This window comes from Sciurus carolinensis, chromosome 6 (genome assembly GCF_902686445.1).
Source record: "Sciurus carolinensis chromosome 6, mSciCar1.2, whole genome shotgun sequence".
Lineage (NCBI taxonomy): Eukaryota > Metazoa > Chordata > Mammalia > Rodentia > Sciuridae > Sciurus > Sciurus carolinensis.
The window spans coordinates 53,754,213-53,782,068 of NC_062218.1; the positions used below are offsets into that span (position 1 = coordinate 53,754,213).

Here is a 27,856-nt window from a genome sequence, read left to right on the forward strand (position 1 = left end):
AAGGATATTAAAATCATTAAGAACTATGATAGTGTACAGCATAGGATGACAATGAGCCAAGAACTAATAACATTCAAGGAATGAGGAGTGACATAACCTTGCTAAATGACAGTCAAAAGGAAAAGCAGCAGGCAGTACAGTCTGTTGGCATAAGATTCAAAGTTGGGCAATTTTAAGGTGTGTAGATCAAGCATAAACCACAAAATCAAACATAAACCAGAATAAATACCCTCCATAAGTATTTCGATTTATATGGAACTCTGAAGTTTTGTATGCTCAATCAATAACATATCAACAGAGAAATTCTAAACCAGTTATGAATAGATGGAGAAATATGTGTGTATACTAAAGAACTCAATACTGTAGAAAAGTTAATTCTCACAAAGTTGATCTACTGAATCTTAATTAAATCATAAGTTTTTGTAGGTTTGCTTTTGTAGGTTTGTTTCTGTGCAAAGAGCCCAGAACACCCAAGACCATGATGAAAAATAAGATGGAAGGACTTGGTCCATCAGATAGTAAACTTATAACTATACTATGACTAGTATGTAACTGTACTTAAGTGTAGAATTGGCACATAAAGAGGCAAATTAAACAATAGAATACAATATAAAGTCTTTTTCAACTTTCAAGACTCAGATACACTCATGCATATGCTCACACACAGACACATATTTTTGACATATCATAAAAATGAAAATGCAAATCAAAAAGGAAGAACAAATTAAAAGCATATTTTATATATTATGCTGCTTTTTAAGAGGCATATTTTATTCCATATAGATCTATCTCATTCTTTTTAACAAAATGGATAGTATTTGGGAGGGAAAATAAGCCTAGATTTAATCTTTACACCATTCCTCTTCCTCTCAAAAAATCTAAAAGCAGTAATCATTAAAAAAAAAAAACCCAACAGAAAACATAAAAAATTACATTTTAAAAAATCATGGAATCGGAAAGACTTTGTAAGCATAATTAAGTAAAATCTCTACACAAAAATTGTTTTAAAATTTCTTCACAAGCAAAGATCTTTTTAATAAAGTTAAAATTAAAACTCGCAAACTGAGAAAAATATTTTTAATATATATGACAAGCCTTCATTTTCTTGATGTATAGTGTCTATAAATCAGTAAGAAAATACCCTGTGTGCATATATGACTATAGGACTGTTGTGATTCTACATCTTGTACAACCAGAAGAATGAGAAATTATACTCCATTGATGTATGATGTGTCAAAATGCATTCTACTGTCATGTATAACTAATTAGAACAAATCTAAAAAAAAGTAAGAAAAAAATACACCATAAAAAAATCCTTAGAAAGTGATTACCACTAAAAAAATCCTAAAAAAATGATTTCCATAAAAGTCAGGACAAAAATTACTTTGGGGAGGAAAAGACAAAAATGTTATGACTGGGATGGGCCAAATTGGTGAATGGTGAAATTCTGAGGCAATTATCAAAATTTTATTTCTTGCCTTGCATATGGTAAAGGTGTTCACCTTACAATAATTCATGAATTTTACATTTATTTTGTGTGGGGATTTTTGGTGTCTGATTTCACTTTATAGTAAAAAGTTAAATAACAAAAAAGATAAAGTTGGCAAAAGACACAAATGGAGAATTCAAAGAAAAGGTAACAAATAACTTTAAACCATAGAAAAAATACATTCCCAACTTCAATTTATAAAAATGCACATTAAACAAGTATTAGTTTTCATTCAGACCAACAATAATGTAAAATTTAGTAAGAAACAATACAGGCAAGCATGTGGAACAAGGGGCATGAACAGTTGATCAATCACTTGTAGGATAAGTAATATCCATAAAAATTTTAAATGAATTTATCTTTTGACCTAGGACTTCTGTTCCTAGGAATACTCCTACAGATAGGTACATTTGTATAAGTCTACAGAAGTATGCTTACAACTTAACTGTAAAAAAAAAAAAAAAAAAAAAAAAATCACTATAAAGGCATGAACTCTACAACCAGACTCTATAAGTTTAAATTCCAACTTTGATACTTACAAACTGTAGGACCTTCAGCAAGTCACTTAAACTTTCTATGCCTCAGTTGCTTATCTGTAAAATGAAGATATTAAATATTACATATCCCAGAGTTATTATGGACAATTAAATGACAATATATATATAATGATTTTAGATCTATATCTCGCCTACAAAGACTTATATCAGTATTAGTTAGATCACAGAAAATCATTTAAATAACTTATCCAGTTTAAGATCACAAAATCAAACCAGTTAAATTAACGATTTAAAATATTTAACCAAAAAAATCAATTATATAAATATTTGTCTTAAATATACCTTAACTCAAAAATTGTGCAAATTGCTCTCTATACTTTGCAGAATACTGATCATTAAAATACATTATCAGTACAAAAGTAATGCAAAACTGTGTGTGTGCATGTGTGTATGTAAGTGGGTAGATATTCAACAAATTAGAGGGCTTGGAAATGAAATATAGTACTAGAATACAAATAAATAAAAACATTTATTCATGAGTTTGCTCTTTCTGCATTGGAAGGATACAAGAAGTCAGCTGGCTGCAACCTGGAAGACAATCCTCACCAAAACCAGAAAATGTTGGCACACTGATGTGCATTTCAGACCTCCAGACTTCAGAACTGTGAGAAATGAATTTGCTGTTTACTTTTTTTAAAAAAAACACAAAAACACACTAAGGGTTTAATTTTATTCTTTTCCCACATTTTGTATCCTTCAACCTATCTAAGAATAGAACAAGCCAACTTTTTGAGGTTCCCAGTTAGGATTAAAACACCTAAGTTTAAAATAATACTATGTCATACCGACTTAAATTTATACTACTAATGGGGAAAAGATTAATATATATGAAATAAACATAAGTACTCATATAATTCTAAGATGTATTCATTTATTTAACAAAATGTTCTTAATGTGTACCATTGGTTTGACACTGTAACTAAAGCTATGTACATGAAAAAGTCTGTGTCCTTGTGGAGTTTATATTCTCATAAACCATTAAAAACATGAGATAACTTCTGGTAGTTAGAAGTGCCATGAAGTGAGGCTGGGGATCTAGCTCAGGTGTAAACCACTTGCCTAGTATGCGGGAGGCCCTGAATTCAATCCCTAGTACCCAAAAGAACTTCCAAGAAGTGGAAAATTATATGACACAGGCTGCAAGTGCTTTCAGAATTCAGGATAGTGAAGGTTAGAGAGACCTACCTGGAAGAATAAAGAAATTAGTATATAATATTTCCTAATAAATGTTAACCAGCTCTCTCCCATTATCATTATCATCTTCACCCTCGCGATTATTGCAATGGGTTCTGAAAGATGAGAAGTTGGAAAGGTAAAGTCCAGATTGCTGTGGAGATGTTTTCAAGATATAAAAACATAAGACAGAAGGCAAAAATGGGCAAGGTAAATTTTTGAGACATAAAAGAAAGTTGTCTGATTAGCGAAGAAGGCAGAGGAAAAAAATGATCTTGAGAGGTATGATGGGTCAAATAATGGGGGCCTTGGAAATTAAAACAAGCTTTTCAACAGTGCTTACCATGGGCAGTTCCTTCCCTAAAGAGGTCTACCTTTGGTGTCCACCTCAAGGAAAAAGTAAAGACATTTATCTGGTTTGAAATAGGCAACCACAAGGCTTTGGAAAGAAGTGTGAAAATTGCTTTCATTTTTGAAGAAAAAAGAGAAGTTGTTCTGACAAATTGTATTTAATGAATAAGCAAAGAGATTAAGACTAGATTTTAACTTAGGGGGCGGTTACCACAAAAAAAAAAAAAAATATATATATATATATATATATAAAGGGAGGTCGTGAGTTCGATCCACAGCACAAGCAAGAGAGAGAGGGTGAGCGAGCCTGAAAGACCAGAAAGACCGCTAAGAGATCAAATTCTATGTCAGGGTAGAGAACGGGTGACAGCTCCATCCCTAGGCCACTGAGGGTTTCTTGAAGTAGCTGCTTCTCTCCTCCATCCACCCATTACGTCCTGGAAACAACTACAAATACTCGCCAACTTCTTCACTGAGTGTGAAAACAAAAAAGCTTAAGAGAGAAGACGTGAAAGTTCATCAGTTCCTTGCAACCCCGCTCCTCCGACTTCTTCTGGTAACCAGCCGGGTGGTGGAGCTGGCGTTGGCGCCAGAGGCAAAGAACTAACTGACTCAAGGCCCAGTTGGACGTCGGGTGTCCAGTTCCGGGGTGGTAAGGCACGCGCCTTCGGCGCTGGAACTCCAAATCCTGTCAGCTGCCATCCCCGAGGCAAACTCGAGTCGTTATGGTATTCTCCTTTCCCATTTCTTACCGTCACAGAGCCACACGATTCAGTTCTCAGCGCCGCGCAGTCTCAGCCGAGGAGCCGAGCTCTGTGCGCGCGCTGCTCGCTGATTGGGTCTGCTCTTAATCACCCCAGCCAATCCCGAAGCTCGCTGCGACGCTGACGACAAGGGTGCGCCGCGGCTTTGGAATTGGTCCCGGAATTGTGTGTCGCACTTTTTCCGACGATTCAGACAACATGGACGCGGAAAGTGGCAGCGATTTGCCACTTAAAAGAAGAAGGCGCCGGGACCCAGAAGAGCCAGAAAAAAACGAATCGAACGCTAGAGAATTGGCAGTGGCGGTGACGGTAGCCCAAGAGAACGATGAGGAGAATGAAGAGCGCTGGGTTGGGCCATTACCTGTGGAGGCAACACTGGCCAAAAAGAGGAAAGGTAGCTGCAGAGATAGACCGAGGGCGAATTGGAATGCTGCGTCTGCTGAGTGAGAGGGTTGAGTTCGAGCAAGACCCTGTGAGGGATGGTGTGCGATTGTAGCGTATTGTACCCTCAGAACAGAAGGTCGACCTCTCATTTCTGGCCACTCGGTACTTGAGCTTCCTCCCAAAACACCGATATGGGCTTAGTACTGCATTTTTGATAATACATAACACTATTGATCACAGATTTGTTATGATAGATGATAAAGCTAACATTTACCTATACTTGTTATGTACTTGGCATCTCTCATTTAATTCCCATAGCAGCTATATGAGGTTGGAATTCTAATTCTGATTAGCAAATGTGTGAGTATTGGTTCTCTTGAAGGCTTTGTTAGGGAGTAGTGCTAGTGGGGGCAGGGGAGCAGGGGTAGAAGCCGGTGCCTATTTAGGGTAATACAGAATAAGGAAAGAGAATTTCAACCCTGAACCTTCTATTTATGAATTTTCAAACCTAGGAAAAGTTACTTAAGTGTCCTGGATCACAGTATTTTTTCATCCGAAACGCGCGGTCTGTGGTTTGCAAACCATGCTCTTGAGATGCCATAGACTGGAGTATTTTGCCACTAACGTAGAATAATAACAATTTTTTAAAATCACATGACAACTGGAGAAAGGGATAGATTAAATTTTCTTGCTGTTCAAGTTTTTCTGGGAAATGTTTCCTTAAATGTTTTAAAACAATGGAAATGTGGTCTTTCTAATCTCAAATCTTATTTTTTTTCACTCTACACTACTTAAAACTTTTCAGTGCATTTTATTTTTAAAACAAAGCCCAAACTCCATAACATGGCATATAAGGCCCTTTATGATATGATCTCTCCTGCCCCAGTACATCTTCCATTACTTTGCTTTCACAGTCTCTTACTTGGTGCACCAGCCATACTAAACCACTTGAGAATGGGTTATTACCCTATATCTCTTCTGGATGCCTGTCTACATTATCATTAGTGTCTACCTGAAATAATTTCTCTCACTCCTTTTACTGGGCAAAATTATGTTTCATGTTTAGCACTTGGATATCACCTCCTGGGAAGCCTGTGACTTTTCCAGTCTTGACAGGTTTTTTTAAAGCACATTGATCGTAACTCTGGGGTAATGTTTATCAAACTGAGTTTACAGGTAGACTTCAAATTTTACACATTCAAATTTCGAAGCAGCCACTTTTCTGAACATTATATATTGAAACACTTTAAATGCATTTTTTTTTTTTTCCACTCTCTGGTCCTTTGGTAAATGTTTCCATAGCAACTGTTTCCTTCACTGGCACTTGCTACAATTTGTAATTATATATTTGTTCATGTAACTTTCTGATTAATGTTTCTCTTCACTGCTAAAACTAAACATGTAAAGAACAAGGACCAAGCCAGGTGCTGTGACTCATGCCTGTAATCCCAGTGGCCGGGATGGCTGGGGCAGGAAGATCACAAGTTCAAAATCAGCCTCTGCAATTTTTTGAGCCCCTAAGCAACTTAGGGAAACCTTGTCTCTAAATGAAAAATAAAAAGGACTGGGGATGTGACTCAGTGATTAAGTGCCCCTGGGGTCAATCCCTGGTACCAAAAAAAGAAAAAAGAAAAAAAAAAAAAAAAATAACAAGGACAATGCCTGTTTTACTCCAGCGGTTGGTACAGTGCTTTGCAAATAATAGATGCTTCATAAATATATTTAGTAAATGAATATTGTAATGTTTATTCCGTTTATTTTATTTCGTTTTAACATTTTTGCATGTTCTTTTGTAATGAAAGAAATGGGAATAAATGGAAAACTCCAAAAATATTGAGATGTTGGTTTGTTTTTGTACCAGGGATTAAATTCAGCGGAGCTTAACGACTGAACCACATCCCCAGCCCCTTTTTTAAAAATATATTTTTTATTTTGAGACAGGATCTCATTGAGTTGCTTATGGCCTCACTAAGTTGTTGAGGTTGGCTTTGAACTCGCATTCCTCCTGCCTCAGTCTCCCAAGCCACTTGGATTATAGGTGTGTACTACTGCACTGGGCTCAAATGCTGGTATTACTGTTAGGAAGTAAGTATCTTACAGACTTAATATAATTGAAACAGAGGTGGAAATTATTAGGTGTGAAAATCTTTACCTTTAATCAGATACATATTGTTTTTAAACCAGAATACTGTATTCAGTTTGAAGAAAAAATTAAAACTAAAAAGTAAGAAATGTTAGGAAAAATATTGAAATTTTTTTCTAAAGGAACAAGTGTTTAATAATATTTGTTTTCTAGAATTGAAGCCACCATCTCCTTTAACATGTTCCTCAGACAATGGACTTGTGTATATACACTTTTGAAAAAACATGATATATGAATATATAACACTACCTTTAATTAAACTGTTTCTTAAGGATAGGAACTGTGTCTTAAGTCTTTATGTCCACGTATCTGGAACTTATTTTGTTATCAAATAATTCTTCCAAAGGGAACTAACAAAGAACAACAAAATCTGAATTAGATAGGATTAAATTCTGCTGCCAATTTCAGAAAAACCCAAATAACAATGATGTAAAATTGAGGTGTACTTCTTTTATGTGTTTAAGTCACAAGGTGAGTAGTCCAGAATTGCTGTGGAGGCTCCAAAGATTTCTAAACTCTTTTCTGGCTCTCTGCCCTAACATAACTAGGCTATCTATGGCCTCATCTTCATTTTCTTGAGTTGTTATTAGAATTATAGCAGTCATATTCCAGTTCTATGCTGTAGAACAGAGGAAGGGAAGAAGGGCACTTACGCTTGAAGACTTCCTGACTATCACAAATCACTCCCATTTTATTTCATTAGCATATGGTCACCTGCCTTTCCAAAACCTCTCCCATTTAATTTCGTTAGCATATGGTTACTTGTCACTCCAAGGGAAGGTAAGAATGGTCATCTTTTAGCTAGTTGTTAGGAGTCCACATAAAAGGTAGAATCTTACCAAAAATGAAGGGAAAAGTAGTTTGTTAGACAACTTTATATGTAGTAGTAGTGAAAAACTAATAACAGCTCATATATTCAATTTAACAACTTGATATAGGCTTGTTTGGCCATCACTGGATTATTTTATTTGGTATAGATACTGTGTCAATCTGGGGGGAACTAGCAAAATTGTAACTCATAATAAAGACTATTTGACATGACTTAGTTTACCACTCACAGGTGCTTTGCCTGTGGCAAAATCTGAGAAACACTCAAGTGGACATTTCCTGGGATTTTCTCAGTTCTAAAATCTAAGCATTTTATTGTGTTTACATGTCTCAAATCCAGTATTAATGACTTCAAAGAAAATATGTGCCTTAAAAATAAACCAAGACATCTTATGAATAGCCACTGGTTTCTTATTTAAATTAGTATCTATAACTGGGATCTACATGGTTACAAGGATGGTTGTGATATTTTCAAGAAGCATTTTAAGTTGTTTACATTTGTTTTGTTTTTTAGTGAAACACTGTTTTTAAGTCTTTGGAACAGTTAAGCATCTATCTAATCCCTGGGAATCTGTCATAATTAACCAAATAATGGTGCTGTGCAGGTACTCCGAAATCATAAAAGTCATAAATAACATAACAGACTTTGGATTTTTTTATTCTTATGTGTGAATTGAGAGAAATTAAAATCTAGAATAACGTATAAAATAGAATTTAGTAAATTCTATATAAAATACAAAATAATGTTTAGTTTACTCATTTGTTAAAAGTAATTTTTTAACTTTCTTTTTCCAGTTCTAGAGTTTGAAAGAGTCTATCTTGATAATCTCCCCAGTGCATCCATGTACGAGCGCAGTTATATGCATAGAGATGTTATCACCCATGTGGTATGCACCAAGTAAGTCATCACATCTTTTAAAATTTTTTCTTAAAAGTTTATGTTTTAAACCAAATCTTTAATTTTGAGATGGATTTATTGGAGTAATTTTAGAATTTTACATGCTTCTATTTAATTCCAAAAGTTCTGTAATAGTTTAAGTTAAATAAAGGTCTACATAGTCTTCCCTGTATCATACAAAGAATGCATTCTCTAAGACAGAATCCCCTGGTATGTGTGTATTTGTTTTGGAAATTAATACCAAGAGAGGAATGAACCAGGTAGTGACTGAGCTTCCTTGAAGAAGAGGGTATATTACTTAATATAGGAAAATTTGATAGCTGGCCTCTTAAGCTCTATAAGTTAACTAAGACATCTTGGAACTATCGAAGGACCTTCCAAATAGATGAATAGAGGATTTGGAGGATAAAAAAAACCAATAATGTTCTACTGTTTGTTGAACTCATAGTATGCCCAGATACTATACTAAGAATTCTTCATTTTATAGATGAGAAAACCAAAGTTCAGAGAAATTAAATGACTGAGAAGTCTGAAGAAAAAAGCTGAGTACTAACTCCCAGAGGATTTCTATTCCTTTGAGGATTTTGAACCTCTGAGCAGGAGAACTACATGAGATTTATATTTTTTAAGGGCATTCTGCGCTGAGATGAATGAATTCAAATAGGGCAAAGTATATACAAGGAGAACAGTTAAGACACTGGTATAACAATCTGAATGAGATATGATGGTGACTTGGATGATGTTGGCAGTGAATATGGAGAGTAGATGGATTAGTGTTTTTGGATCAGTCTATTTCTTGATCTCTTGGAGACAAATTGTATTTCAGGTACAAATATAAATATCCTCATAGTTCAAGGGTAGGATCTTTTCTGGTACTGAGGATCAAACCCAGGGGTGCTCTATGTCTGAGCAATATCCCCAGCCCTTTTTATTTTTGAGAGAAAGAATATTTGCAATCCTCCTGCCTTAGCCTCCCAAATCCCTGGGATATATATATAGGTGTGTGCCATTGCACCCAGTTCATGTACAGGACAATTCTGATAAAAATATTAACATCTTTCCTAATCCAAACTTGACAGTGTATAAAGCAGCTTGTAGATGCTAGCATTGCCTTTACTCTCAGTTTTGTTTTGTTTTGTATTGTTTTTTATTTTAACCCAAGGCTGTGGGAGTGTAACAGAAAGTTATAGGTTTTGTAGTTAGATAGATCTGAAAGCTACTCAGTAGCTATAGACCTAAAGCAAGTAAATTTAACATTTTAAAATAATTTCTTGATTTATAGAATAATGATAAATATCCATCTAATAGAGTTGTTGCAAAGGTTAATTAGGGCAATATGTGTATCGTATCTGACATACTAGGTTTTAATAAATATTGGGAGGTGGGTACTGGAGTTTGAACCCAGGTGCACTCAACCACTGAATCACATCCCTGGCCCTTTTTTTTTTTTTTTTTTAAGAAGGTCTCACCAAGTTGCTCAGGGCCTCGCTAAGTTACTGAAGCTAGCTTTGAACTTACCATCCTCCTGCCTCAACCACCCAAGCTGCTGAGGTTACAGGCGTACACCACCATGCCCTGCTCAATAAGTCCCTGTACTGTTGTTGTTGTTGTTGTTTCGTTGTAGATGAACGTAATACCATTATTTTATTTTTTTTATTTATTTTATGTGGTGCTGAGGATCAAACCTAGTGCCTCACACATACTAGGGAAGCGCCCTACCACTGAGCCACACCCAACCCCAAAGTCTCTACTCTTAACATACCTTATAGGAAAACTTCCATCAAGGATCCTTTTTTTTTTTTTTTTTTTTTTTTTTGCAGTGCTGGGGATTGAACCCAGGGCCTTGTGCTTGCAAGGCAAGCACTCTACCAACTGAGCTATCTCCCCAGCCCTCAAAATCCTTTTGATTCTTAAATTACCCAAATTCCTTGGATAGGATATGAAACAAATTTATGTTCAATTTTGCTGTATATGAAAGTAGTTTATCTTCTGAAAGATACATTTTCTCAAGAAAAGACTGCCTGTGGGTAATTTTAGCAGAAAGAACTCCTGAAGTCTAGTGATTCCTGGAGATATTTCTTTTTTTTCCTTTCCTTTTCTTTCTTTAATGTCAAATCCTAATTCAATTCTGATCCTAGCTCTTGGGATTAAAATTAGTTGCAGTATTCCTTCTGTACTCATACAGTGGTCTACATAAAGGAAGATTTAAACAAAATCAAAATCTATTATTGAAAAAGTCACAAATTATCAGTGAATTTTTGCTTTGAATGTACTGAGTGATTCATGGATGTTTTGGAAATTGACTTTTAAAATTTTATATATGCAGGACAGATTTTATTATTACTGCCAGTCATGATGGACACGTTAAATTCTGGAAAAAAATAGAAGAGGGAATTGAATTTGTTAAACATTTTCGTAGTCACCTTGGTAAGAATTCTGTGGGGTTTTTGTGTGTGTGTGTGTGTGTGTGTGTGTATCTTAAACAGTACTAAAGTTTCTTTTAAAATATTGTAATTTTTTCCTTTGAATTATGCAACTTTGTTTCATTGACATTTACCAGAATGTTTTAATTTGATTTATTTAAATAGGAGTTATTGAGAGTATTGCAGTTAGCTCTGAGGGAGCTTTGTTCTGTTCTGTGGGTGATGATAAAGCAATGAAGGTGTTTGATGTAGTGAACTTTGACATGATCAATATGCTGAAGCTTGGGTGAGTCCTTTTTAAAGTATATATTTTTGACTTAGTGAAATATTTTTTTAAAATAAGGATTTATTTATTTACTTATTTTAAGAATGGACACAATACCTTTATTTTATTCATCTATTTATTTAGATGTGGTGCTGAGGATTGAACCCAGTGCCTCACACATGCTAGGCAAGGGCTCTACCACTGAGCCACAACCCCAGCCCTAGTGAAATAATTTTTTAAACCAAACTTCACCTTTTCACAGGTTATTTCCAAGCAGCTTATATTATCACACCATTAATAAAAGTACTGTGGGGCTTTGGCTTGGGAAAATTGGGGTGAATCCTTGGGATATTGGAGGTTTCTGCTCTGGTTTTTATTGGTCACAGAAATTTCCAACAGCATCATAACACAGATTTATTATATCCAACTAATACTATTAGTAAATAAGTGAGGAGTCATTGTGTTTAATTACTTGTACTTAGAATTAACTTTCTTGTTGTACTGTACTTAATGATGTGGGATTGTGTTCTTACAAGGTTTATGCTTAATTTTGGAATCTTTTGATTATTTTAAAGTTTGGAGTATATGAATAACCTAATTTTACATGGTTAGATGGTACAATAATAAAACTTATACTTTAAGCATGTTTTTTTAAGATAACAATAGATTTATACATATCTAAGTTGCTGAGGCTGGCTTTGAATTTGTGATCCTCCTGCCTCAGCCTCCCAAGGGGTGGGGATTACATGTATGTACCACCATGCCCAGCTAAATTTATACATATCTAAATGAATGTCAACTTTAATACAGCATTGTCAGGAATTTCTGGGACTTGCATTAATTTGTTTGAATGGCATAACAAAAGACCATAGACTAGGTAACATGAACAACAGAAATTTATTTTCTCACAGTGCACGAGGCTGAAAAATTCAAGATAAAGTTTCCAACAGAGTTTCATCTCTGATAAGGGTTCTCTTCCTGGCTTCTCATGGTGTCTTCACATAGTTGGAGGAGGGAGAGAGAAGATCACTTTCTCTTCTTTTAAGGCCCAGGCCTGCCTAGAGCCTCACCTTTAAGACCTTATTTAACCTTAATTACCTCCGAAAGGTCCTGTTTCCAAAATGTCCTACTATGGACTGAGTCTGTAATTAAAAATTCCAAATTTTGGAATTTTCCTTCAAAATAAGTTATAATTTTATGAGCTACTAAAGGAAACCAGTTTCATTGTTTAGGGTTAAATTTATGGTTAGAACACAATATTACTTATGGTTAGAACAAAAAATTACCTAACTTGATCTGTCTCATTTTCCTCAAATAATAGCTATTTTAAGAAATCAAATTCATTAACAAATTCTGAAAATTAGACCTTTGAGGATTCAAAAAAAGGATATATTTCAGGATTGATAGAAATTTTAAATGAAGGAATTCCAAAAAAATTTTGAGTATCAGCACCATGGTTAGTATAATAGTGTAACTTCTCAGAATGACTACTCTATAGAAGTCAACCCTCATTTAAAAGTGTAAGTTTGGTACATGGATTAAATCTGTACTAGTTCTTTTATACTTCTTTCCTCAGGCAGCATGTCTAAAGCTTATAGTTTAATATCAAGATTGATTAGTAATGAGATTGTGCTAGAATAGTGTTGTTTTCCTTTTTTTTTTTTTTTTTTTTTTCTTGTTTTTTCTTTTGGAGGTAAAGTCCTTCTGTGTTGCCCAGGTTGGTGTTGAACTCCTAGGTTCAAGTGATCATCCCATCTCAGTCTCTTGAGTAGCTGGGACTACAGGCACACACTACTTCCCTGGCCAATATTTTGATTATAAATGTTTCAAGAATGGATTTATATATTCTTAAGTGCTAACCTCTTTAAAATTAAGTTATACATACAGTGTTAAACATCCAAAAGACAGTGCCTCAGAATACCTTAAGGTGCAGATCTGATTAGGTTTCATTATCTACCCAAGAGAAGGAAATAAGCTTTTATATGTAATTCTTTTCCTGTGGTTTGGTAGGTCCTCAGAAGTTATTATCATTACATTGACAAGGTCATAGAGAAAATTTAGTGACTATACTTAACTGCTCCTCCCCATTCTGTACCTCTTATTTTTGAGCAAAGAATCCAAATTCTAAATCACTGGCTAGTATATTTTTTGGCGATGGGCTAGGGAGGGAGATTATTTGTACTAATCTTTTTTTTTTTTTTTTTTTCCCTCTCCCTTAATTCTTATTGCTTTAGCTATTTTCCTGGACAGTGTGAATGGATCTACTGTCCAGGGGATGCCATATCTTCAGTTGCTGCTTCTGAGAAGAGTACAGGAAAAATTTTTATTTATGATGGTCGAGGAGATAACCAGCCACTTCATATTTTTGACAAACTTCATACATCACCTCTTACTCAGATACGGCTAAACCCAATTTACAAAGCAGTAGTGTCTTCTGACAAATCTGGAATGATTGAGTACTGGACTGGGCCTCCTCATGAATATAAATTCCCCAAAAATGTGAACTGGGACTATAAAACTGACACAGATTTATATGAATTTGCCAAGTGTAAGGCTTATCCAACCAGCATATGTTTTTCACCCGACGGAAAGAAAATAGCAACTATTGGTTCTGATAGAAAAGTTAGAATTTTCAGGTTTTTAACTGGAAAACTCATGAGAGTCTTTGATGAATCATTAAGTGTAAGTATAATTTAAATGTAATCAGATTTTACTTTTCCAAAAATGTCTTTGGAACTGCTTAATCCACCCTGATTCTTTACATTGTTGTGTTCAACATTTGTTGAAGTGATAGCTCTCTGAGATGATAAGAGTACCAGGGGTAAATCTATGACTAAAATAGAGATTCAGATTGAGAGTTTGACAAAAAAATCCAAATGTTTATTGTTTGTGGCCAATGGAGTATTACTCAGTCATAAAGAATAATGAAATTATGGCATTTACTGGTAAACTGGATGGAACTGGAGAATATCATGCTAAGTGAAATAAATCAGTCCCCAAAAATGAAAGGCCAAATATTCTCCCTGAGATATGTGGATACTAACCCACAACAAGGGAGGATGGGGAGAGGAAGATTAAAAATTCACTGGATTGGACAAAGGAGAATGAAAGGAAGGGAGGGGAGATGGTATAGGAAAGAAAATAAAATGAATTGGACATAACAATTTTTACATATGAGTATGTGACCAGTGCAACTCCAGATGTATAGCCACAAGAATGGGATTCTAATAAGTTACACTTCATGTGTGTACGATATGTCAAAATACACTCTACTGTCATGTATATCTAAAAAGAACAAAATAAAATAGTAGCCTATAGCTACATGTGGCTATTGAGCACTTGATGTCTGCAGATACCAAATTCCCAGGATGTGCAAGTCTCTCATAAAATGGTGTAATATTTGCACATAACCTATGCATATCCTCCCATATACTTTAAATCATCTCTAGATTACTTACAATACATAATAAATATAAATCAAATGTAAATGGTTGTTATATTGTGTCATTTAGGTAATAATGACAAGGAAAAAGAATAATATAGAAGTGATAATATTTTGGACATGTTTAAAACATTATATGAACTTTTCCTGTTTTTATTTTGTTTAAATAGCTACTAGAAAATTTTAAAATTACTTATGTGGCTTGCACTATATTTCATTGGAAAATACTAGTCTGAGGCGTTTAAAAGGCAGCAGATATGTACCATAGTCTCTGTGGAGAAAGTTCTAGTTATATTAACCAACTAGGTTTTTAATTAGAAAAACCAGTTACCATTTAGAGTAAAATACTTTTTTATTTTTCCTGGTGTTGGGGATGGAACACAGGGCTTCATATATGCTAAGCACTCATTCTACCAGTAAGCTATACCCCTAGTCCTAAAATCTATTTTTTGCTTGAACTTACTACTGTCCTTTTATTTCCTGCTTATAGGGTTTAGAGTCCCTTGAGAAACTATATAAATATAAAAACATTTTGGCTCTTAATGTGTGTTTATGCTTCTATTCAGTTCTCATTGCCTTTATTTACATGGGTGTGCCCAGGTACAGTGACTAATCACAGCTACTCTGGAGGCTGTGGCAAGAGGAGCACAAGTTCCAGGACAATTCCACAATTTAGCACAGTTTTAAAAAGAGCTGGGGAATGTAGCTTAGAGGTAAAGCCCACTCGGCTCAATCCCCAGTACTGCCAAAATAAAAGTATATATATGTGTGTAGCATTTTTGTTAATAAATGGCTCATTTCCTAGATGTTTACAGAACTACAACAGATGAGGCAACAGCTACCAGACATGGAATTTGGCCGAAGAATGGCTGTAGAACGTGAATTGGAAAAGGTGGATGCTGTAAGATTAATTAATATAGTTTTTGATGAAACTGGACACTTCGTGCTGTATGGAACAATGCTGGGCATTAAAGTTATAAATGTAGAGACGAACCGGTAAGCTTAGTATAATGAATGTTTTTTTAGAAACAGAGAGCCATTTCCTCCATCAGGGAAACAATGAAAGTTTTGTTTGTTCCAAGACAAGTGGAATAGTCCCAAATGTCTAAACTTAACCAAATGTTTTGACTGGATTTTTCTGTGGTCTCTTGGTTGTTTATAATCTTATGTAAAAAAGTTTCCACTCATGTTTGTAAAAGAAATTGAAAGAAGATATGCATAGTTTCAAGTTTTTTTTTTTTTTTTTAACAAGTTTCAGTCTGTCTTGTTTATTGATTTAAATTAGTCTGGTTCATGTTAAATGTTGCCAAATATTTTGACCACAGAATTCAGCGTTACATCCTGCTAGACATAAAATCAGAAATTAAAATGCATGAAACCACAATAAGTCTTTTGTGCAAATAGTCCATTTGGTCTTAGTAGAAATATCTACAATCAGATAACTTGCTAAATGTAAATGAAAAGAAAGGATATTTTAGGGAAAAAGTTTTGTGCTCTACATTCCCACATATAAACATTTATATTTCTGGGCAATATAAAGTTTTGAAAGCTTATAAAAACATTAAAATAATAGGAATGGGTTAAAATTATATAGTCATCCCTTGGTGTCCATGGGGGATTGTTCCAGGACCCCTTGCACCACCAATTCCTGGTGTAGTATTTCACATAACCTATGCATATCCTCCATATACTTTAAATTATTTCTGTATTACTTACAACACCTAATAATTGTAAATAGGTGTTATATTGTATCATTTAGGGAATAGTGACAAGGATAAAAGTATACATGTTTGACACAGACATAGTTTTTTCCCAAATATTTTGGTATGAGATTGTTTGAATTCACGAATGTAGAACTGAGGGCAGATTGTATAAATGAATGGTAAGTTTTTTTTTTAATAGATAGTTTTTTTAGAACAGTTTTAGGTTCACAGAAAAATGGAGAGGAAGATAAGAGTTTTCCCATATACTCTCTGCCCCAACACATGCAAAGCCTCCCTTGTTGTTATCTTCCACCAAAGTGGTACATTTGTTAGAACTAATGAACCTACATTGAAACATCATTCTCACCCAGAATCCATAGTTATGTTAGGATTCACTTTCACACTTGGGTGTTATATGTTCTATGGATTTGGACAAATATAACATCAAACAGTAGTTTCATTGCTCTAGAAATCCTCTGTGCTTAAACTCTTCATTCCTCTATACCCCGCAATTCCTGGCAACTTCTAAATTTTTTTTTTTTTTTTTGGTACTAGGGATTGAACCAGGGATGCTTAATCACTGAGCCACATCCAAGTCCTTTTTACTTTAACTTAAGACATGGTCTCACTAAGTTGCTTAGGGCCTTGCTAAGTTGCTAAGGCTGACTTTGAACTTGTGATTCTCCCACCTCATCCTCCCAAGCTGCACCTACCCACTAATCTTTTTATTCTCCATAATTTTGCCTTTTCCAGAATGTCATGTGTCATGTAATTGGAATCACATACTATGTAGCCTTTTCAGATTGGCTTCTTTCAGTTAGTAGTATGTATTGAAGTTTCTTCTAATGTCTTCATGGTTTTTTTTTTTTTTTTTTTTTTTTTTTTTTGGTACTGGGGATTGAATCTAGGGGTGCTTTATCACTGAGTTACATCCCAGCCCTTTTTATGTTTTGAGACAGGGTCTTGCTAAATTCGCTAGGCTGGCCACCTCAAATTTGAGTTGCTAGTATTATAGATGTGCGCCATTGTGCCCAGCTCATTTCTTTTTAGTACTCAATGATATTCTGTTGTGTGTATATACCACAATTTATCATTCATCTACTGTAGGACATCTCTCCAAGTTTTGGTAGTTACAAATAAAGTTGTTGTAAACAGTAATATACAGGTTTTTGTGTAGACATAGATTTTCAGTTCTTTTGGATAAGTAAAAAGAGGCCCAATTGCTGGATCATACAGTAACAGTATATTATTTTTATAAAATTCACCAAACTATCTTACAAGTGGCTGTACACTTTTATATTCTCCCAGCAGTGAATGAGTTACTGATGCTCCACATCCTCACCAACATATGGTATTGTTAATGTTCTGGATGTGGGCTATTCTAATAAATGTGTTGTGCTATCTTGTTTAGTTTGCATTTCTCTGATAACATGAGATGGAGCATCTTTTCATATGCTTATTTGCTATCTGTATATCTTTGGTGAGGTGTTTGTTAAGGTCTTTAGCCCATTTTTTAAATTGGTTGTTCTTATTGTTAAGCTTTTAAGAATTCTTTGTATATGGTGCATAACAGTCCTTACCAGATATGTCTTTTGCAAATATTTTTCCCCTAGTCTGTAGCTTTCCATTCTCTTAAATGATAGGATTTTTTGACCTCTCTACCAAATTATGGGTGAATGGAGGAACATTTCCAAAAACTTTCCACCAATTATTTTGTAGATTGATAGCTGATAGTTGATTCTTTCATGTGTAAAATTGTTATGATTGGAATTCATTCTGGTAATTTCACTGTATAAAACAATGTTATCTTTTCCAGGTGTGTGCGGATCTTAGGCAAGCAAGAAAATATCAGAGTGATGCAATTGGCTTTGTTTCAGGGAATAGCCAAAAGCATCGTGCTGCGACTACTATAGAGATGAAAGCTTCTGAAAACCCTGTTCTCAGAATATTCAAGCTGACCCAACAATAGTCTGTACATCTTTCAAGAAGAACAGATTTTATATGGTATATGGAAGTACTAGAAGATAGCCCTTAATATTTTTTCCAGCTTGGTTGGAAGTTGTTTTCTTGGTTTGTGTCTTCAACCGAAGAGAATGTTAGCAGCAATAGCTAACAACCAGATTACCATCTTACTATGTTAATATTGTAGAATATTTAAGAGTTAATTTTAAGTATTTATTACTATTTTCCATCACATTTTGAAAATATTCACCCTGGTTTTTACAGCTATTTATGCTATCATGATAGGAAATTAGTGGTGGTTATAATCTTATCCAAAAAGTTTTTGCTATGGAATTTTTAATTTTTATTGTTTTTCAACTTTTAAAGATAATTTATATCCCCTGAACTTGCACAACTTCCTTCTCTAAATCCATTTCCTTTTTTACCTTTTGACTTCATTGTAATGGTGCTACCTGGGAATTATATATTCCTGATGGATTTATTCCCCACTCCTGGGAATTATATATTCCTGATGGATTTATTCCCCACTCTGAAGAATTAAAAGTACTAAGATTGGAGTGCTGGGGGTGTAGCTTAGGGAAGAATGCTTACCTAGCATGCATAAAGGCCCTGGGTTCTAGCCCCTGTTCTGCAACAACAACAACAAAAAAAAAACTAAAATTATGCTAAAATCATACTACTGAGCTACCTAGGACTATCTGAATTATTCAGCCAAGCAGAAAAATGTAAAGCATAGAAACCTGCTTTTGTATCTTGTCCTTCACACTGCAGTCAGAGAACTAAGACCCAAATGTGACTATTATTTTTCTGCCCAAAACCTTTAGTAAGTCGCCAGTTACCTAGGATAATTGGCTCTTCTTGACTCTACAGCTTTGTCTTTCTTCACTTTTAGTTCATTTGCTACTGATAAATCAGACTTACTCCATTCATAATATTTTTCTTTTTTAACTCTGGGCCTTTGCTCATGCTCTTCTGCCAGTCACATGCCTCACCCCAACTTGTGCTCCATACTTGTTTGTTTTAGTTGTAGATGGACACAGTACCTTTATTTATTTTCATCTGGTGTTGAGGATTGAACCCAGTGCCCCACACATGCTAGGCAAATACTCTACCACTGAGCTACAACCCTAGCCCCCATACATAAATTCTTTAATGACAATTTTGCTTATGACTTTTAAAGTCATTGCTAAAAATGTATTAATACATATAAAATGAAAATAATTTTTACCTGTAATTATGAAGCAAAAATCATCAGAGAATTCTTGATATATACTAAAACCACAAAAAAAACTAATTTTCATTTGCTTTATTAAAACACTTTAAGTAACAAATTATATTTTCTTTTGTTTCCACTAAGTTTACTCTTAGTTGATTAAAGTATACATATTCATTTTAAGACCTGAGAAAATAGATAAATAATATATAAAAATCAATGCTTATCACACTGTTATGAATTTTCTTTCAACGTTATCAAATGTACATATCCTTGAGCAAACTCAGATGGTATACATATATGTGAATTTTGTATCCATTGTTTTAAATCTACCATCATCAAATAGAAAAGTAGAATTTTATAATTTGATATGTGGGCTAAATCAAGGTAACTTTAAAAATTTTTTATAAATACATAGTACAACAGCCATTTTATTCCTTTAGAATTTGGAGAATACATCCTAGCTTTGTTTTTTCTTAATTTGAAATCAATCCAAGGGGATCAGGGAATGACATTTTGCAAAATAGGAACTGGTGTACTAGCTTTTCCTTCCTAGAACTCAGCATCAGGTAGGGATGGCTTAGGAGAGGATTTCCACTGACTGAGTCAAGTAAAAGAAATGACCTTGACAAGTCTATTTTTTAACAACTGAAAGATTGTTACCACTTTTCTTTGTACCCTGAGATTTCTACAACTTCACTTAAAATTCGCTTTAGTGTCCAAACTTCAGGATTTAGATCAGTTGAGATTCTAGGTGGGGGAAAAAAGCCAAGATCCATTACTGATCCATCTTTGTGAATCCATCCTACCTGCGCAGAATAGTATAAATGGTTAATATGTATATTATTAACATCTAAATGTTAGGCGCTATTCTCTGAGCACTTTATATTCATTCTTTTAATATTCAAAACTATGGAGGTAGGTACTGCTATCCTCTTTTATGAATGAGGAAATGGAAAAAATTAATTCATTTCCCCAAAGTCATATAATTAGTAAATGGCAGAAATGGACTTCAAATTCCAGGCAATCTAACAATAAAAATTAAAGGACAAGTGGCAGGGTAAGACATACTAGAAGACATAAGTAAAGTACTACCACAAATAAGTTATCCTGTTAAAAAAAATTCAAACCTAGCCCTAGCAACTTAGCCTAAGCAACTCAGTGAGACTCTGTCTCTAAATTAAATATAAAAAAAAGGGTTGGGGATGTGGCTCAGTTGAAAAGTGCCCCTGGGGTCAATCCCTGGTAACAGAAAAAAATGTGCCCAAGAAAATTTCTACTCAACTCCAATTTGAAATCATACATGCTCATTATATTATACGGAATGTTTTCATATTAGACAAATGTAAAAGTAATTGATTCCCTTACATGTCTTATGGTAGGAAATGATTCCTGATATAAAGCTTTATTCTAATGGGAATTTAACTTATTTTCCTCAAATACTTCATTAGAAATGAAATTTATTTATTTATAAATTTACCAGATGAAAACATTAATTCATTCAGCCATGTTTTATATTCCTTCCCAAGTTTACCAAACGAGAACCAGAAGATACAAAAAGTGCAGATTCTGACCGGGATGTTTTAATGAGAAGCCTTCCAAAGAAGAAGTCATGGCAGCTACTCAAGCTGAAGGACCTAAACGAGTTTCAGATAGTGCCATTATCCACACAAGCATGGGGGATATTCACATCAAACTTTTTCCTGTTGAGTACGTATTATGTTTGTTGTCTTATATAAATACCAATGTAAATGTGTACATTTGAAACTATGCAACTTAAATTGGTACTTTGACATGGAATTTTAAAGAATTGATAGAGCTCTATTTGCAAGCTTTCTAGTAATTATGCTCTACTAGACAATGGAAAGAATTTTATACATATATTCACAAACTTATTGCAAGGACAAAATACATTGGCTATGAAAGTACTGAATGAGGGGGTGGGAATATCACTCTCTGGTAATGCACTTCCCTAGCAAGCACAAGGCCCTGAGGATCAGTAGCCAGCACTGCAAAACTAAAAGTGCCAAATGTGCCAATTATAAACTATAACGATATACAAATGTATACAAGTGTTATTATTAACTGCACATCTGAACTCTAGGTTTTATGACTTGCTTGTTATAACTGGCTTTTTTTTTTTTTTTTTTGTCTCAAAGCAAGTATTTAAGGGAAGGATAATTATTTTTCTTTCCTGACATTTGCTAAACTACTTCTGCCTCTTTACTCCCAGTAGCTATACACTTTAAAAATACATTCAAACAAAAACCAAAAGGGCTTCAGTTTTTAAAAAGTTGAAAAGTATTCTGAACAGTTTAAGCTTACAAAATGAATATACAGTACCAAATGCAATAAATATATGACCATTTTTTATCTAAAAGATGCTCTTACAATGCCTTTACTTAAAATATACTTATGTTGGATTTTAAGGTTTTATCATGATATATTTTGGTACTGAAGAAGGAACTAGGCAGTTCTAGACTCCATAACATATCATAGGAAATCATAATGAGATAATACTGAAAAAGCTTCATATTCTTAATGATTGTCATTTGTTAGTAAGTACGTGTGTGTGTGTGTATTGTATCTTAAGATGGTATAGTTGTAACTGCTAAATGACCTTAAAATACTGTCAAACATTAATAAGCATTCATAATCTAAAGATACTACATTAAGCAATGAAAATATCCTACTACTTATATGCCTTTTCAACTCATTTGTCCTGAGATTCAATGATGTTATGGAAAAAAGACTGTCCCAAAATATTCAGAAGACATTAAGAACATCATTAGGAAGTAGAACTGCAAAGAAAATTGTCTTAAAATGTTCAGAATATTTTTTATATTTTTCATATATATTTTACATAGGTGCCCTAAAACAGTGGAAAACTTCTGTGTTCACAGCAGAAATGGTTATTATAATGGGCATACATTTCACCGTATAATCAAGGTAAGTATACAGATTTCATGAGTTTTAAATAATAGTATTCTAGTGTACTTTTTCACTGCCATGACCAAAAGACTGGACCAGAACAACTGTAGAGGAGGAAAAGTTTATTTGGGGGCTCACAGTTTCAGAGGTTTCAGTTCATGGAAAGCATGGCTCCATTCCTTGGGCTTGAGGTGAGGCTGAACAACATGGTAGAAGAGTGTGGCATAGGGAAGCATCTCACATGATCAGGAAGCAGAGTGACTCCCTTAGCCAGATACAAAACATATACCCCAAAGCCATGCCCCTAATGCCCCAATCACACCCCACCTGCCTTCAGTTACCAATTAATCCCATCAGGTGATTAATTCACTTATTGGGTTAAGGATCTCTTAACCAGACCATTTCTTCTCTGAACATTCTTGCATTATCTCACATGAGCTTTTGGGGGACACCTCACATCCAAACCATAACAAATAGCATCTTGTTGCATAACAGTTAAGCCTAAGGAATTTTTCTCTCACATGTATCAGTTTATTAGAGGGGAATAGGAAAATGAACAATGGAGGTGATTAAAAGAATGGGTAATTCAGGAATATATAGACTCGAGGGCAGGAATACTAGCTTGATTAACTTTTTGTAAACAGTGAAGCAATAATATTTTGTCACTAACTAGAAAAAAAGGTAAGAACAATGAGTAAAGGGTCATTTTGAGATAAAAACCAATAACCAAGTAACTTGTTCCTTGTAGCTAGCTAAGGGCTAGCTCTAGAGGATAAAATTTTAAGACTTATAAGAGCCACAGAGCCATCTTATCTGTGAGAACTATTACACTTAAGAGAGAAATTGAGCTCAGCCCCAGAATTATGAACAACATTCCATAGAATAGATGGGGTAGTTTGGTGTGGTTCTTAGCAGGTCAGAAATGGCAGCAGGAGGAATCAGATGCCAGGGTTCTGAACAAAATTAGTGAAGTGGCTCTTGAGGAAATTCAGAATACTTTAGGGAAAGAAAGGGAAATTTGCTTTTCTTCAGATTATTAGGAAGATAGTGTATGTCTATAAGTGAGAACATGATTTACTAAAATGGTTTAATCTAACCACTTTTAAGAGTTACTTTTAAGGAAGTTGAAAGATTTCATTGAATAACAAAGCATTCTTGATAGAAATACATAAAATTGCAAAGCACATGTGTGTGCATGTATGTACTAGATATATAAAAAATGATAATGTAATATGCTTTTGTGTATTTTGTGTTAAGGGTTTCATGATTCAGACAGGAGACCCAACAGGTACAGGTATGGGAGGAGAAAGCATATGGGGAGGAGAATTTGAAGATGAGTTTCATTCAACATTGCGACATGACAGACCATACACACTCAGTATGGCCAATGCTGGATCAAATACTAATGGATCCCAGTTTTTCATAACAGTAGTACCAACGGTGAGTAAATAAATGTCTTAAGTTATGATTTAAAAGTAAATTAAATGGGAGCGCTGCATTATTATTCTCTGTATTCTGCATTACTTGTATATCTGCTAAAATATAAAAATGAAAACAATTTAGAGAAGAAAATGTAAAATTTTATAACATGAGTTTTAAACTTTGTAAAATAATACTGTCATGTAATAAGTACAGTGGACAGCACTTTCATTAGAATTACATTCCAATTCAAGATAACTTGAGTTTCAAGTCTCAACTCTTCCACTACTAATTGTGCAGCTTAAAAAATCATTTCACTTCTCTAAGCCCTTTTTTCTCATCTTTAGACTAGAAGAACTAGGGTATATGAAGTATCAATTTTAAGACTAAAATTTTCCACAGTTCTGATGTAAGAATACAATTATAATAAATGGCATTGTATTTGATGAAATACAAGTTCATCTAATTCTACTGCTGTGTAGTGTCATACAATTATAAAAGGTTTATACTATTTTTTTAAAATTGTCAGTGAAGAAAGGAAATATTTACAACTGCTGTCTGCCAGGCAGTAATAAGTCTCATGAACTGTTCACAATGCTTATAGTATCACTTTCCTCAGTAATGGATGAGGAATCAAATGGAGAGATATAATTAACTTGCCAAAATTCAAGTAAGTGGCAGTGTTACCATTTGAACTCTCATCTAATACCGCAGGAAGCTGAGCTTAAACTATTCCAAATTGCCTCTTACTCTTCAGGTAAGATTCCTGCAGAGAACTTCTACAACCTTAGTCATACTTTTTTAATCTGTGCAAAGTAACTTACCTTTAGCAAACTTCTTCCAGCTTCTTTGGTCTGAAGGATGTAGATATTTAATTAAACTATTTTATACAGTGACCTTCTGTATCAGTGGGCTCCTTATCCAACAATTTGACCAACTGCAGGTTGAAAATATTCAGAAAGAAAAATTGCATCTCTTTTTTGTTTCTTGTCATTAATCCTTAAACAATACAGTTTAACAACTGTTTACATAGCATTTACACTGTACTAGGTATTAAAATATGTAAATAATCTAGAGATGATTTAACAAGTATACAAGAGGATGTGCTTAGATTATAAATACTACACCATTCTACAGATTTGGCATCTGTGGGAGATGGGAGTGGATCACTCTCCCATGGATACCGAGGGATAACATGCTTTTATATTTTTTTTCCTTTAAACTGGGAATAAATTTTAAAAGTGTCTTAAGTTTTTATTATTAATATTTTTGTATTCTTAAAAAATATAATAAAATGAAGCATAAATTTAAATTCTTTTTAATTTGCTCACCTAGAGGGTGTGACTTAAGAAATTCATGTTTACTAAGATTTTCCATTTGTTCTCCATCACAGCCGTGGCTTGATAATAAGCACACAGTATTTGGACGTGTAACTAAAGGAATGGAAGTTGTGCAGAGAATCTCCAATGTCAAAGTCAATCCCAAAACAGATAAGCCTTATGAGGATGTCAGCATTATAAATATCACTGTCAAGTAAAATAAGACTTGTTTCATTTGCAAATAAAAATGTAAATGTTAAACACAAGATTTTTTTTTTTTTAATTAGGAAGCTTAGGGCTTGCTGAATATACAATCATGTTTTAAAAAATGCAATACTGTATTTTTATATTTGTTATTAAAGGCCATTTTGTAAAAGCTGCCTTTAATTTTTCTTTTAGTATTTCTAATCCTGAGCAAATTGATTAAAATGAACAAAATTGGGCAAACAGTCTTCTTTCTCATGAGACTCAAATTAAATATGAAATCATAAAATAATGATAACGGTACATATTTGTTCCTTAACTTTTTAAATATATGTCATATAGAAATGTACCTTTATAAATGTATAGGAGGGCAGACCCCTTTACAAAAAAATACTGGGATCTGATACTATATACCATTTCCTTTCTTTTACAGGATTTTTGTTCATACCACATATTTTTGTCTTTTGATCACTGTTAAGAAGTATTGGTAAACAAACCATCAGTAAGTCAATAGGAAGCCCCGTTGGTCAAAAACATTATATTCTTTAATACTATTAAATATCCAAACATAAGAATCAAAATAAATGATTACTTAAGTACTTGGTTATTTTATGCAGGTTTATTTGCTACTTTGGTATTTTTCTAATGTAGCTAAACAATTTTTTCTTCTCCTCCAGTTATAATATATCATACTAAATAAATATACCATCAAGGAATATACATAAGTTAAAATTTGGTGTGTCTAATAATAGATTACTAGAAATTGGAGCAATAAAATGTTCAAATTTATATGCTCATTTTTTCTTCACTTACCCTTACTTAATAAGTTACTTAATTACTTATTACTTGTAGGGATTCATGTTCCTATAATTAATCAGCAGGATTATTTCCTATATTAGGTACCACAAACATACAAGATGGAAGAATATGCTAAATTATGGATGTAATAAAAGAATATTGTGCCCTCTTTATTAAAAGTACAACTTAACTTTGACCTAAAATGACTTTGAACTGTGACTTTTACCTTTTCTTCCTTATTTTAGGTGTTAAGCTTGACTACCTCGCTTTTTATTCATTCATAAACCTTAATCTGAATTTTTGGTAAGACTGCCACCAAGTGGTGATGATGCCTCATTTCCCCCCAAATATAAGTATTTTGCTTTGAAATTCTTATTTGATTAAAGAATTTTTCCATTCCTTGTCAAAAACTTAACCTGATTGGTTATCTAAAAATATACAGTGCAATGACTTTCTTTAAAGCGTGTTTTGAATTGTTATCAAGGTATAATCTCAGATTTACTCATTAGTCCTTTTCATTCATTTTTTTTAAGGAAGAGTACAGCTCTGTCCCCTTATCACTTTGTAAGTTGAAAACTAACCCAATGTTATATAAAGTTTTTCTCTTAGCAATACTAATTCATAGGCTGGTCGGATTTTTCAAGTCTTTTTTTAAAAATTTAAACTGAGGGAGGGGCTTACATATGCCACTCTTATTACCACTGAGCTACATCTGCTGTCCACAAACCTTCTTTGGGGTGGGAGTCAGGGGATTGAATCCAGGGTATTTAACCACAGGGCCACATCCACACCCCCTTTTTTAAATTTTGAGACAGGGTCTTTTAAATTACTTGGGGCCTTGCTGAGTTGCTGAGGCTGGCTTTGAACTTGCCATCTTTCTGCTTCAGCCTCCTAATATACTGGGATTACAGGCAGGTGCCACATTTTTAAAAATAATCATTTAAAATGTTATGTTCTTGCCAGATGCAGTGGCACATCTGTAATCCCAGCAACTCAGGAGGCTGAGGCAGGAGGATCTCAAGTTCAAGGCCAGTCTCAGGGATTTAGTGAGACTGTCTTAAAAAATAAAAATGGTGGGGATGTAGGTCAGTGGTAAAGTCCCCCTGAGATCAATCTCCAGTACCAAAAATAAGTAAATCTCTAGCAACAAAGATAATTGAAAAAATGCTATGTTTTCATGTGAAACAGGTTAATGTTAAAATTTAAGAACAATAAAAACTAAAACACTTGACTTTGTTCATTGCAAAATTTTAGCTTCCCCTTCAAAACACTGCAGTTTTCTTAAATACGATCTACATTACAATTTCGGGGAAAGTTATTTCTAAATCTTTGTTTTATCAAACAACATCTCAAATTTGATAGGCAAGTCAATCCCACCGCTTTTCAATTTATTGTTTCTCTTAACCACAGCACAAATACAATTTATTTATTGCTGTGCTGAGGATAAAACCCAGGGTCTCTTGCATGCTAGGTAAGCACTTATACATGCTGAGTAAGCACTTCTACCACTGAGCTACACCGTTGCCAACCCTGAATAATGTTTTTTTAAGTTGGTTACTAGCAAAGATATTAGATACATGGTTGAAGAAA

At 34.0% G+C, this 27,856-nt stretch overlaps 2 protein-coding genes across 3 annotated transcripts in view; one reads left to right on the forward strand and one right to left on the reverse strand.

The window, feature by feature from the left end:
- Cenpk (centromere protein K) overlaps nucleotides 1-4,404 on the reverse strand; it is a 39,298-nt gene extending 34,894 nt beyond the window's left edge. Inside the window, exons 1-2 of one of the 2 annotated variants that reach the window (XM_047556134.1) lie at nucleotides 4,323-4,351; nucleotides 2,029-2,082 (exon numbers count right to left, since the gene is read on the reverse strand). The gene's annotated coding sequence lies outside the window, so the exon portion shown is untranslated. Of the gene's footprint in view, nucleotides 1-2,028; nucleotides 2,083-4,322 lie in introns of both variants that reach the window. The other variant, XM_047556133.1, reaches the window with a different exon arrangement.
- Nucleotides 4,405-4,523: 119 nt separating this feature from the next.
- Ppwd1 (peptidylprolyl isomerase domain and WD repeat containing 1) lies at nucleotides 4,524-27,168 on the forward strand. Its single transcript, XM_047555793.1, is given in 14 exon segments — nucleotides 4,524-4,728; nucleotides 8,485-8,587; nucleotides 10,914-11,014; nucleotides 11,176-11,296; nucleotides 13,510-13,957; nucleotides 15,523-15,713; nucleotides 18,237-18,304; nucleotides 18,307-18,357; nucleotides 18,360-18,424; nucleotides 21,125-21,173; nucleotides 21,176-21,305; nucleotides 22,463-22,544; nucleotides 23,784-23,966; nucleotides 25,339-27,168. Coding segments are annotated over 14 exon segments (1,932 nt in total). The 5' UTR covers nucleotides 4,524-4,532; the 3' UTR covers nucleotides 25,483-27,168.
- The last annotated feature ends 688 nt before the right edge of the window (nucleotides 27,169-27,856 follow it).